The sequence below is a fragment of the Salmo salar genome, chromosome ssa05 (assembly GCF_905237065.1).
Source record: "Salmo salar chromosome ssa05, Ssal_v3.1, whole genome shotgun sequence".
NCBI classification, from domain to species: domain Eukaryota; kingdom Metazoa; phylum Chordata; class Actinopteri; order Salmoniformes; family Salmonidae; genus Salmo; species Salmo salar.
The window spans coordinates 20,471,318-20,486,024 of NC_059446.1; the positions used below are offsets into that span (position 1 = coordinate 20,471,318).

At 37.9% G+C, this 14,707-nt stretch overlaps 1 protein-coding gene across 1 annotated transcript; it reads left to right on the plus strand.

Annotated features, from left to right (window-relative positions):
• The first annotated feature begins 11,906 nt into the window (after positions 1-11,906).
• On the plus strand, positions 11,907-13,939 carry ang1 (Angiogenin-1). Its single transcript, NM_001141089.1, is given in 3 exon segments — positions 11,907-11,972; positions 12,263-12,301; positions 13,264-13,939. A coding segment is annotated over 1 exon segment (438 nt). The 5' UTR covers positions 11,907-11,972; positions 12,263-12,301; positions 13,264-13,271; the 3' UTR covers positions 13,710-13,939.
• The last annotated feature ends 768 nt before the right edge of the window (positions 13,940-14,707 follow it).

Sequence of the window (14,707 nt, forward strand, 5' to 3'; positions counted from 1 at the left end):
TAAATATTGATTTTACTATTTGAAATGAGAACGTCCCTCTTCAGCATATGTATATAAATCAAGCAGGTTTGGTACCTTCTACCATACTCTGGGAGACAGAGGCCATAACCATCAAGATAAGACCACACAAGAAGGCTCACTGCAGACAGGTAAGATTGACTTGATTGTTTCTAGGGTTGTGTTGCGCTGTCCGCCAGAAAAGTTGAAAAGACGAATCGGTCAACCAACTGAAAATGTAGAACAGCATTTCTACCGAATCATTTCTCCCCACCCCAACACTGTCAGACATGCATTTTATGAGTTTTGATTTGAAGGCACCCTGATATGAAATCTCTCTTGATTGACTGTGGCAGATATTTGGGGAAGACTTGACTGTTAATAGTTAAAAAGCTAATAGTTCATTTTAAACCCTTTTAATCCATGCAATGTTTTACCACAGGTGTCCAGGGTGACCAACATCTAAGTTCATCACAAACAGGTAAAATGTAATTGCCTGAGCATTACAGTGCTAGAGCATTAAAGAATAGCTCTGTATCTGAAGATTGCTGTCTTTGATTAATGCTGTATTGTATCTGTAGAGATATTTGAGAGGACAGAAAACAACTAACCAGTTACATCAAAGGCCATTGAAACCAGTTCTCGCTCTAGTAAAATATTGCCACATCTTTGTAACCAACATATGATTTCAATTATATAATGTAGATCATGTTTGTGTAATTTACAGTATATATAATTTGGAATATGATGGCTCTACTTCCTCTATCTTAGTATGTAACTGTTTTTAACACAGTGCATTGCTGTAAATCACATGTTGTCTTGTTTTTGGTATAAATTAATTGTTTGAGATACAAAGCAGTTTTAACTCTCCCCTTTAACTCTCCCCTTTTAAGAAAATATACAGAACCTTAATGTGAGGGGAAGGGGTGGGTGCTACATTTACTATGGAATGTTGCTGGTATGCATACTGCATTTACTGGAAGATGGCAAACATAGTATTGTACTGTATGCATTCATCTACCACCCTGTCTGACGGATCTCTCTTGTTTCTCCATTTAGTGAAGATAGTAGTAATATACATCTACCACCCTGTCTGACTGATCTCTCTTGTTTCTCCATTTAGTGAAGATAGTAGTAATATACATCTACCACCCTGTCTGACTGATCTCTCTTGTTTCTCCATTTAGTGAAGATAGTAGTAATATACATCTACCACCCTGTCTGACTCATCTCTCTTGTTTCTCCATTTAGTGAAGATAGTAGTAATATACATCTACCACCCTGTCTGACTGATCTCTCTTGTTTCTCAATTTAGTGAAGATAGTAGTAATATACATCTACCACCCTGTCTGACTCATCTCTCTTGTTTCTCCATTTAGTGAAGATAGTAGTAATATACATCTACCACCCTGTCTGACTCATCTCTCTTGTTTCTCCATTTAGTGAAGATAGTAGTAATATACATCTACCACACTGTCTGACTGATCTCTCTTGTTTCTCCATTTAGTGAAGATATTAGTAATATACATCAACCACCATGTCTGACTCATCTCTCCTGTTTCTCCATTAAGACCAAGTCATGACGTTCCAGAAGGCTTTCCTGTTCCTGTTGTTGCTGTGTGCTACAGTGATGGCCGACGTCAACCAACAATATAATCACTTCCTAAAACAACACGTCGATGGGGAAATGACGACCCTGAAGTGTAAGAGTCAGATGGAAATCTTGAATTTGAACAGGCCTGATAGAAAATGCAAATTGAAGAACACCTTCATCTTGGCCAATCCAGATCAGGTCCAAGCCATCTGCACTGGTGGTGGCACACTGAAGGGAAACAATCTGGTTCAAAGCAACAAACCCTTCAGTGTAGTCATATGTACACATACAGGTGGGGGAGTCCCATCCCAATTGTACATACAAGGGATCTTCGGCCACTAAGAAAGTTATCATTGCTTGTGATGGAAAATTTCCAGTGCACTATGATGGTGATGTTGATATTGGCACCACGGATGGAAAGTGAATACATATGAAAGGTGTGTCACCGCTAAATGTAAGCACAACTGGAGACATGTTACTGACAAGGCAGTGGTACTGTAGCTAGCAAATGAGTGTAGGAGTGTTTGCTCACAACTAGATCTCTGCTAACAATTGCAACACTGTCTCCAAAACTGCAGGTTTCCTGTAATGTCTACTTTCCAAGCGTAACTCAACTAAACTGCTTTGTGAAATAAAATAACAAAGTTGTCACTCAAATTTTTGTGTCCTGTTTTGTTTTTCGGTATGGGGATTTTCGACCAATCGTACTGTTTCGATAAGTTTACATGAGCTGCAACCATGGATATCTCTAGAAAAATATGCAGGGAAAGACCTTCGTATTTCCTGGATCAAGTCCCATACTGGTTTAGAATGTGTTTCAAGATTATATCATCAAATTCATGAAAACGTGTTCATTTAAAATATTATATTGATATTTGTGGATTAAATTATAAGCATTTTATTACCAAATGTCTCTGACTGACACTTTGCCATCTAATAGAAGCCTAACCTCAAAGTGCTTAACCTCTATGGGCTAGGTGGGACGCTTGCGTCCCACCTACTCAACAGCCAGTGTAATCCCGTGGCGCGATATTCAAATACCTTAGAAATGCTATTACTTCAATTTCTCAAACATATGACTATTTTACACCATTTTAAAGACAAGACTCTCGTTAATCTAACCACACTCTCCGATTTCAAAAAGGCTTTACAACAAAAGCAAAACATTAGATTATGTCAGCAGAGTACCCAGCCAGAAATAATCAGACACCCATTTTTCAAGCTAGCATATAATGTCACAAAAACCAAAACCACAGCTAAATGCAGCACTAACCTTTGATGATCTTCATCAGATGACACTCCTAGGACATTATGTTATACAATACATGCTTGTTTTGTTCAATCAAGTTCATATTTATATAAAAAAAACAGCTTTTTACATTAGCATGTGACTAGCATGTGACTAGAATTCCCACCGAACACTTCCGGTGAATTTACTAAATTACTCACGATAAACGTTCACAAAAAAATAACAATTATTTTAAGAATTATAGATACAGAACTCCTTTATGCAATCGCTATGTCCGATTTTAAAATAGCTTTTCGGTGAAAGCACATTTTGCAATATTCTGAGTAGATAGCCCGGCCATCACAGGCTAGCTATTTAGACACCCACCAAGTGTGGTACTCACCAAACTCAGAATTACTATTAGAAAAATTGGATTTCCTTTGCTGTTCTTAGTCAGAATGCACTCCCAGGACTTCTACTTCAATAACAAATGTTGGTTTGGTTCCAAATAATCCATAGTTATATCCAAATAGCGGCGTTTTGTTCGTGCGTTCAAGACACTATCCGAATGGTAAAGAAGGGTGACGAGCACGACGCATTTCGTGACAAAAAATGTCTAAATATTCAATTACCGTACTTCGAAGCATGTCAACTGCTGTTTAAAATAAATTTTTATGCCATTTTTCTCGTAGAAAAGCGATAATATTCCGACAGGGAATCTCCTTTTCGGCAAACAGAGGAAAAAAATCCCAAAGGCGGGGGCGGTCGGGGTCACGAGCATAAGCCCAGTGTCCCTTGATCGGCCACTTGAGAAAGGCGATAATGTGTTTCAGCCTGGGGCTGGAATGACGACATTCTGTTTTTTCCCGGGCTCTGAGCGCCTATGGACGACGTGGGAAGTGTCACGTTAGAGCAGAGATCCTTAGTAAATGATAGAGATGGAAAAGAAGTTCAAGAAATGGTCAGACAGGCCACTTCCTGTAAAGGAATCTCTCAGGTTTTGACCTGCCATTTGAGTTCTGTTATACTCACAGACACCATTCAAACAGTTTTAGAAAATGTAGGGTGTTTTCTATCCATATGTAATAAGTATATGCATATTCTAGTTACTGGGTAGGAGTGGTAACCAGATTAAATCGGGTATATTTTTTATCCAGCCGTGTCAATACTGCCCCCTAGCCCTAACAGGTTTTAAGGGAAAAAGTACATTTTGTGTGCACTACGTCATCAAGCACTGGTTTTTATCTGCAAAAAGTACATTTGGTGGAAACACACCACTGGTGGGAAAATGTGCATACTTTCTTTATGCAGATTTTAGAATGTGAACATTTTCATACCGCTGCTACAACCTAAGACATAAACTACTGGAATGTAAGAAAATTCATAGAACTTACTACACTCCTGCCAGAATGAATGTAATGCACCCAGAAATGTCACATCTCTGTTGGAGAAGCAAAAAACCCAAAGCAACCGTATTACATATGCTGTGGTCTAATGGTAAACTGACACCACTTTGGGATAATGTATGACCCATCATTTCATTGTGTCTAGGAATTTATATCCATCGATCTTCATGACTATGTCTGTTGGGAAATGTAAATGTTGGTGATTAACATCAGAGAACATTTAGTAATGTAGGTCTAATTGCTGCAAAAAAAGGTATAGTCATCAGTTGGAAAGCCTCATTTTCACCCTCAATAACAAACTGGAGGACTGAACTATCTACAGCTACATACCATTGGATTTTGTATATTCTAAAATTGAACAAAAAACAGAAGTGTTTGACTAAATTTGGAAATCACATGTTGATTACCTTGGGGAATGTGTTGTATAGTAGGTGTTTAATTTTTGTGTTGCTCTGTTTGTGGCATGCTGTGTGAATATATCCGTTTTTTATTGTCAATTTATACAAATTTAAAAAAGAAAATGTAGAATTCTATTTCACATATCCTAAATTTAACTATGATTTGGTGAATTGGATGATGTCATTTCGAAGTCAATAAAAAAACGTGGATTCTGGATATTCAAATTCTGTCACGCTGTCCCAGCGTATTCTCTTTTTAATTAGAATGCTTCTTGGCACATCATACCCATATTATAATGCCAATTCTTTGGAAGTGTGTCCGCTATACAGTATGTTTGTGATGATGCAAATTCTCTGAAACTGGTTTAGCTATATTTTATGTACTGTTAGGTTCTTAATGAACCTTATAACATTTCATGGACAATTAGTAAAACTCAAACCAGGTTTATTAACTCATTGGGTCATATAGCTGCACAGACAAGGAACATATTCACACCAGCACTGGTATTTAACCCTTTATCCTATGCTGAGCCCCTTATTACACATCTGAACAGCCAATACACCTCTGTTGCTATCCAGTAGATTAGTGATATATGTTGTTCCTCACTTCATCTTAACCTGACCTCTGCCCAAATTGCTCACTCCTCCGCAGCTCACAGCTGTCATGTTGATTCGTACTAAACTGTGTCTCTTCTCTGCTCCCATAGGATCACTGAGGTCTGACAATAACATATCCTGGTAGAATGTAAACATTCTACATTCTCCTCTCTCCTTCAGTGACATGAAAAAGGATATTTCATATTTTCAAGTTTAAAAGTCAGAACAGAACAGTACGATGATTCTAATTCTCTGGAACTCTGTCCTCTATATGTTGTTTGCGATGATGTCACTTCTCTGAAACTGGTTCTATTTTTTGGGACATGATGCCAATTCTCTGGAACTGTATGGGAATCCATTTCACTTCTTAGGAAAAGCCCCCTTTTTCATTTTTCACCTAAAATGACATACCCAAATCTAACTGCCTGTAGCTCAGGCCCTGAAGGAAGGATATGCATATTCTTGGTACCATTTCAAAGGAAAGTATTTTGTGTGTGGCTCAAAACTTTTTCTGCCATTGTTTATTATGCTGCATTCAATGTGTAGTGTAGTATAGTGGTTTTGATGCATATCCGCTTTTTTGATAGTTTGCCTCACCAACATTATCATGTTCAAATCGCCACTGGGAACAGTGTCTGTTGTATTTACAATATTTTTTTAATATTGATTTTACTATTTGAAATGAGAACGTCCCTCTTCAGCATATGTATATAAATCAAGCAGGTTTGGTACCTTCTACCATACTCTGGGAGACAGAGGCCATAACCATCAAGATAAGACCACACAAGAAGGCTCACTGCAGACAGGTAAGATTGACTTGATTGTTTCTAGGGTTGTGTTGCGCTGTCCGCCAGAAAAGTTGAAAAGACGAATCGGTCAACCAACTGAAAATGTAGAACAGCATTTCTACCGAATCATTTCTCCCCACCCCAACACTGTCAGACATGCATTTTATGAGTTTTGATTTGAAGGCACCCTGATATGAAATCTCTCTTGATTGACTGTGGCAGATATTTGGGGAAGACTTGACTGTTAATAGTTAAAAAGCTAATAGTTCATTTTAAACCCTTTTAATCCATGCAATGTTTTACCACAGGTGTCCAGGGTGACCAACATCTAAGTTCATCACAAACAGGTAAAATGTAATTGCCTGAGCATTACAGTGCTAGAGCATTAAAGAATAGCTCTGTATCTGAAGATTGCTGTCTTTGATTAATGCTGTATTGTATCTGTAGAGATATTTGAGAGGACAGAAAACAACTAACCAGTTACATCAAAGGCCATTGAAACCAGTTCTCGCTCTAGTAAAATATTGCCACATCTTTGTAACCAACATATGATTTCAATTATATAATGTAGATCATGTTTGTGTAATTTACAGTATATATAATTTGGAATATGATGGCTCTACTTCCTCTATCTTAGTATGTAACTGTTTTTAACACAGTGCATTGCTGTAAATCACATGTTGTCTTGTTTTTGGTATAAATTAATTGTTTGAGATACAAAGCAGTTTTAACTCTCCCCTTTAACTCTCCCCTTTTAAGAAAATATACAGAACCTTAATGTGAGGGGAAGGGGTGGGTGCTACATTTACTATGGAATGTTGCTGGTATGCATACTGCATTTACTGGAAGATGGCAAACATAGTATTGTACTGTATGCATTCATCTACCACCCTGTCTGACGGATCTCTCTTGTTTCTCCATTTAGTGAAGATAGTAGTAATATACATCTACCACCCTGTCTGACTGATCTCTCTTGTTTCTCCATTTAGTGAAGATAGTAGTAATATACATCTACCACCCTGTCTGACTGATCTCTCTTGTTTCTCAATTTAGTGAAGATAGTAGTAATATACATCTACCACCCTGTCTGACTCATCTCTCTTGTTTCTCCATTTAGTGAAGATAGTAGTAATATACATCTACCACCCTGTCTGACTGATCTCTCTTGTTTCTCCATTTAGTGAAGATAGTAGTAATATACATCTACCACCCTGTCTGACTGATCTCTCTTGTTTCTCAATTTAGTGAAGATAGTAGTAATATACATCTACCACCCTGTCTGACTCATCTCTCTTGTTTCTCCATTTAGTGAAGATAGTAGTAATATACATCTACCACCCTGTCTGACTCATCTCTCTTGTTTCTCCATTTAGTGAAGATAGTAGTAATATACATCTACCACACTGTCTGACTGATCTCTCTTGTTTCTCCATTTAGTGAAGATATTAGTAATATACATCAACCACCATGTCTGACTCATCTCTCCTGTTTCTCCATTAAGACCAAGTCATGACGTTCCAGAAGGCTTTCCTGTTCCTGTTGTTGCTGTGTGCTACAGTGATGGCCGACGTCAACCAACAATATAATCACTTCCTAAAACAACACGTCGATGGGGAAATGACGACCCTGAAGTGTAAGAGTCAGATGGAAATCTTGAATTTGAACAGGCCTGATAGAAAATGCAAATTGAAGAACACCTTCATCTTGGCCAATCCAGATCAGGTCCAAGCCATCTGCACTGGTGGTGGCACACTGAAGGGAAACAATCTGGTTCAAAGCAACAAACCCTTCAGTGTAGTCATATGTACACATACAGGTGGGGGAGTCCCATCCCAATTGTACATACAAGGGATCTTCGGCCACTAAGAAAGTTATCATTGCTTGTGATGGAAAATTTCCAGTGCACTATGATGGTGATGTTGATATTGGCATCACGGATGGAAAGTGAATACATATGAAAGGTGTGTCACCGCTAAATGTAAGCACAACTGGAGACATGTTACTGACAAGGCAGTGGTACTGTAGCTAGCAAATGAGTGTAGGAGTGTTTGCTCACAACTAGATCTCTGCTAACAATTGCAACACTGTCTCCAAAACTGCAGGTTTCCTGTAATGTCTACTTTCCAAGCGTAACTCAACTAAACTGCTTTGTGAAATAAAATAACAAAGTTGTCACTCAAATTTTTGTGTCCTGTTTTGTTTTTCGGTATGGGGATTTTCGACCAATCGTACTGTTTCGATAAGTTTACATGAGCTGCAACCATGGATATCTCTAGAAAAATATGCTGGGAAAGACCTTCGTATTTCCTGGATCAAGTCCCATACTGGTTTAGAATGTGTTTCAAGATTATATCATCAAATTCATGAAAACGTGTTCATTTAAAATATTATATTGATATTTGTGGATTAAATTATAAGCATTTTATTACCAAATGTCTCTGACTGACACTTTGCCATCTAATAGAAGCCTAACCTCAAAGTGCTTAACCTCTATGGGCTAGGTGGGACGCTTGCGTCCCACCTACTCAACAGCCAGTGTAATCCCGTGGCGCGATATTCAAATACCTTAGAAATGCTATTACTTCAATTTCTCAAACATATGACTATTTTACACCATTTTAAAGACAAGACTCTCGTTAATCTAACCACACTCTCCGATTTCAAAAAGCCTTTACAACGAAAGCAAAACATTAGATTATGTCAGCAGAGTACCCAGCCAGAAATAATCAGACACCCATTTTTCAAGCTAGCATATAATGTCACAAAAACCAAAACCACAGCTAAATGCAGCACTAACCTTTGATGATCTTCATCAGATGACACTCCTAGGACATTATGTTATACAATACATGCTTGTTTTGTTCAATCAAGTTCATATTTATATAAAAAAAACTGCTTTTTACATTAGCATGTGACTAGCATGTGACTAGCATTCCCACCGAACACTTCCGGTGAATTTACTAAATTACTCACGATAAACGTTCACAAAAAAATAACAATTATTTTAAGAATTATAGATACAGAACTCCTTTATGCAATCGCTATGTCCGATTTTAAAATAGCTTTTCGGTGAAAGCACATTTTGCAATATTCTGAGTAGATAGCCCGGCCATCACAGGCTAGCTATTTAGACACCCACCAAGTGTGGTACTCACCAAACTCAGAATTAATATTAGAAAAATTGGATTTCCTTTGCTGTTCTTAGTCAGAATGCACTCCCAGGACTTCTACTTCAATAACAAATGTTGGTTTGGTTCCAAATAATCCATAGTTATATCCAAATAGCGGCGTTTTGTTCGTGCGTTCAAGACACTATCCGAATGGTAAAGAAGGGTGACGAGCACGACGCATTTCGTGACAAAAAATGTCTAAATATTCAATTACCGTACTTCGAAGCATGTCAACTGCTGTTTAAAATAAATTTTTATGCCATTTTTCTCGTAGAAAAGCGATAATATTCCGACAGGGAATCTCCTTTTCGGCAAACAGAGGAAAAAATCCCAAAGGCGGGGGGCGGTCGGGGTCACGAGCATAAGCCCAGTGTCCCTTGATCGGCCACTTGAGAAAGGCGATAATGTGTTTCAGCCTGGGGCTGGAATGACGACATTCTGTTTTTTCCCGGGCTCTGAGCGCCTATGGACGACGTGGGAAGTGTCACGTTAGAGCAGAGATCCTTAGTAAATGATAGAGATGGAAAAGAAGTTCAAGAAATGGTCAGACAGGCCACTTCCTGTAAAGGAATCTCTCAGGTTTTGACCTGCCATTTGAGTTCTGTTATACTCACAGACACCATTCAAACAGTTTTAGAAAATGTAGGGTGTTTTCTATCCATATGTAATAAGTATATGCATATTCTAGTTACTGGGTAGGAGTGGTAACCAGATTAAATCGGGTATATTTTTTATCCAGCCGTGTCAATACTGCCCCCTAGCCCTAACAGGTTTTAAGGGAAAAAGTACATTTTGTGTGCACTACGTCATCAAGCACTGGTTTTTATCTGCAAAAAGTACATTTGGTGGAAACACACCACTGGTGGGAAAATGTGCATACTTTCTTTATGCAGATTTTAGAATGTGAACATTTTCATACCGCTGCTACAACCTAAGACATAAACTACTGGAATGTAAGAAAATTCATAGAACTTACTACACTCCTGCCAGAATGAATGTAATGCACCCAGAAATGTCACATCTCTGTTGGAGAAGCAAAAAACCCAAAGCAACCGTATTACATATGCTGTGGTCTAATGGTAAACTGACACCACTTTGGGATAATGTATGACCCATCATTTCATTGTGTCTAGGAATTTATATCCATCGATCTTCATGACTATGTCTGTTGGGAAATGTAAATGTTGGTGATTAACATCAGAGAACATTTAGTAATGTAGGTCTAATTGCTGCAAAAAAAGGTATAGTCATCAGTTGGAAAGCCTCATTTTCACCCTCAATAACAAACTGGAGGACTGAACTATCTACAGCTACATACCATTGGATTTTGTATATTCTAAAATTGAACAAAAAACAGAAGTGTTTGACTAAATTTGGAAATCACATGTTGATTACCTTGGGGAATGTGTTGTATAGTAGGTGTTTAATTTTTGTGTTGCTCTGTTTGTGGCATGCTGTGTGAATATATCCGTTTTTTTATTGTCAATTTATACAAATTTAAAAAAAGAAAATGTAGAATTCTATTTCACATATCCTAAATTTAACTATGATTTGGTGAATTGGATGATGTCATTTCGAAGTCAATAAAAAAAACGTGGATTCTGGATATTCAAATTCTGTCACGCTGTCCCAGCGTATTCTCTTTTTTAATTAGAATGCTTCTTGGCACATCATACCCATATTATAATGCCAATTCTTTGGAAGTGTGTCCGCTATACAGTATGTTTGTGATGATGCAAATTCTCTGAAACTGGTTTAGCTATATTTTATGTACTGTTAGGTTCTTAATGAACCTTATAACATTTCATGGACAATTAGTAAAACTCAAACCAGGTTTATTAACTCATTGGGTCATATAGCTGCACAGACAAGGAACATATTCACACCAGCACTGGTATTTAACCCTTTATCCTATGCTGAGCCCCTTATTACACATCTGAACAGCCAATACACCTCTGTTGCTATCCAGTAGATTAGTGATATATGTTGTTCCTCACTTCATCTTAACCTGACCTCTGCCCAAATTGCTCACTCCTCCGCAGCTCACAGCTGTCATGTTGATTCGTACTAAACTGTGTCTCTTCTCTGCTCCCATAGGATCACTGAGGTCTGACAATAACATATCCTGGTAGAATGTAAACATTCTACATTCTCCTCTCTCCTTCAGTGACATGAAAAAGGATATTTCATATTTTCAAGTTTAAAAGTCAGAACAGAACAGTACGATGATTCTAATTCTCTGGAACTCTGTCCTCTATATGTTGTTTGCGATGATGTCACTTCTCTGAAACTGGTTCTATTTTTTGGGACATGATGCCAATTCTCTGGAACTGTATGGGAATCCATTTCACTTCTTAGGAAAAGCCCCCTTTTTTCATTTTTCACCTAAAATGACATACCCAAATCTAACTGCCTGTAGCTCAGGCCCTGAAGGAAGGATATGCATATTCTTGGTACCATTTCAAAGGAAAGTATTTTGTGTGTGGCTCAAAACTTTTTCTGCCATTGTTTATTATGCTGCATTCAATGTGTAGTGTAGTATAGTGGTTTTGATGCATATCCGCTTTTTTGATAGTTTGCCTCACCAACATTATCATGTTCAAATCGCCACTGGGAACAGTGTCTGTTGTATTTACAATATTTTTTTAATATTGATTTTACTATTTGAAATGAGAACGTCCCTCTTCAGCATATGTATATAAATCAAGCAGGTTTGGTACCTTCTACCATACTCTGGGAGACAGAGGCCATAACCATCAAGATAAGACCACACAAGAAGGCTCACTGCAGACAGGTAAGATTGACTTGATTGTTTCTAGGGTTGTGTTGCGCTGTCCGCCAGAAAAGTTGAAAAGACGAATCGGTCAACCAACTGAAAATGTAGAACAGCATTTCTACCGAATCATTTCTCCCCACCCCAACACTGTCAGACATGCATTTTATGAGTTTTGATTTGAAGGCACCCTGATATGAAATCTCTCTTGATTGACTGTGGCAGATATTTGGGGAAGACTTGACTGTTAATAGTTAAAAAGCTAATAGTTCATTTTAAACCCTTTTAATCCATGCAATGTTTTACCACAGGTGTCCAGGGTGACCAACATCTAAGTTCATCACAAACAGGTAAAATGTAATTGCCTGAGCATTACAGTGCTAGAGCATTAAAGAATAGCTCTGTATCTGAAGATTGCTGTCTTTGATTAATGCTGTATTGTATCTGTAGAGATATTTGAGAGGACAGAAAACAACTAACCAGTTACATCAAAGGCCATTGAAACCAGTTCTCGCTCTAGTAAAATATTGCCACATCTTTGTAACCAACATATGATTTCAATTATATAATGTAGATCATGTTTGTGTAATTTACAGTATATATAATTTGGAATATGATGGCTCTACTTCCTCTATCTTAGTATGTAACTGTTTTTAACACAGTGCATTGCTGTAAATCACATGTTGTCTTGTTTTTGGTATAAATTAATTGTTTGAGATACAAAGCAGTTTTAACTCTCCCCTTTAACTCTCCCCTTTTAAGAAAATATACAGAACCTTAATGTGAGGGGAAGGGGTGGGTGCTACATTTACTATGGAATGTTGCTGGTATGCATACTGCATTTACTGGAAGATGGCAAACATAGTATTGTACTGTATGCATCCATCTACCACCCTGTCTGACGGATCTCTCTTGTTTCTCCATTTAGTGAAGATAGTAGTAATATACATCTACCACCCTGTCTGACTGATCTCTCTTGTTTCTCCATTTAGTGAAGATAGTAGTAATATACATCTACCACCCTGTCTGACTGATCTCTCTTGTTTCTCAATTTAGTGAAGATAGTAGTAATATACATCTACCACCCTGTCTGACTCATCTCTCTTGTTTCTCCATTTAGTGAAGATAGTAGTAATATACATCTACCACCCTGTCTGACTCATCTCTCTTGTTTCTCCATTTAGTGAAGATAGTAGTAATATACATCTACCACACTGTCTGACTGATCTCTCTTGTTTCTCCATTTAGTGAAGATATTAGTAATATACATCAACCACCATGTCTGACTCATCTCTCCTGTTTCTCCATTAAGACCAAGTCATGACGTTCCAGAAGGCTTTCCTGTTCCTGTTGTTGCTGTGTGCTACAGTGATGGCCGACGTCAACCAACAATATAATCACTTCCTAAAACAACACGTCGATGGGGAAATGACGACCCTGAAGTGTAAGAGTCAGATGGAAATCTTGAATTTGAACAGGCCTGATAGAAAATGCAAATTGAAGAACACCTTCATCTTGGCCAATCCAGATCAGGTCCAAGCCATCTGCACTGGTGGTGGCACACTGAAGGGAAACAATCTGGTTCAAAGCAACAAACCCTTCAGTGTAGTCATATGTACACATACAGGTGGGGAGTCCCATCCCAATTGTACATACAAGGGATCTTCGGCCACTAAGAAAGTTATCATTGCTTGTGATGGAAAATTTCCAGTGCACTATGATGGTGATGTTGATATTGGCATCACGGATGGAAAGTGAATACATATGAAAGGTGTGTCACCGCTAAATGTAAGCACAACTGGAGACATGTTACTGACAAGGCAGTGGTACTGTAGCTAGCAAATGAGTGTAGGAGTGTTTGCTCACAACTAGATCTCTGCTAACAATTGCAACACTGTCTCCAAAACTGCAGGTTTCCTGTAATGTCTACTTTCCAAGCGTAACTCAACTAAACTGCTTTGTGAAATAAAATAACAAAGTTGTCACTCAAATTTTTGTGTCCTGTTTTGTTTTTCGGTATGGGGATTTTCGACCAATCGTACTGTTTCGATAAGTTTACATGAGCTGCAACCATGGATATCTCTAGAAAAATATGCTGGGAAAGACCTTCGTATTTCCTGGATCAAGTCCCATACTGGTTTAGAATGTGTTTCAAGATTATATCATCAAATTCATGAAAACGTGTTCATTTAAAATATTATATTGATATTTGTGGATTAAATTATAAGCATTTTATTACCAAATGTCTCTGACTGACACTTTGCCATCTAATAGAAGCCTAACCTCAAAGTGCTTAACCTCTATGGGCTAGGTGGGACGCTTGCGTCCCACCTACTCAACAGCCAGTGTAATCCCGTGGCGCGATATTCAAATACCTTAGAAATGCTATTACTTCAATTTCTCAAACATATGACTATTTTACACCATTTTAAAGACAAGACTCTCGTTAATCTAACCACACTCTCCGATTTCAAAAAGGCTTTACAACGAAAGCAAAACATTAGATTATGTCAGCAGAGTACCCAGCCAGAAATAATCAGACACCCATTTTTCAAGCTAGCATATAATGTCACAAAAACCAAAACCACAGCTAAATGCAGCACTAACCTTTGATGATCTTCATCAGATGACACTCCTAGGACATTATGTTATACAATACATGCTTGTTTTGTTCAATCAAGTTCATATTTATATAAAAAAAACAGCTTTTTACATTAGCATGTGACTAGCATTCCCACCGAACACTTCCGGTGAAT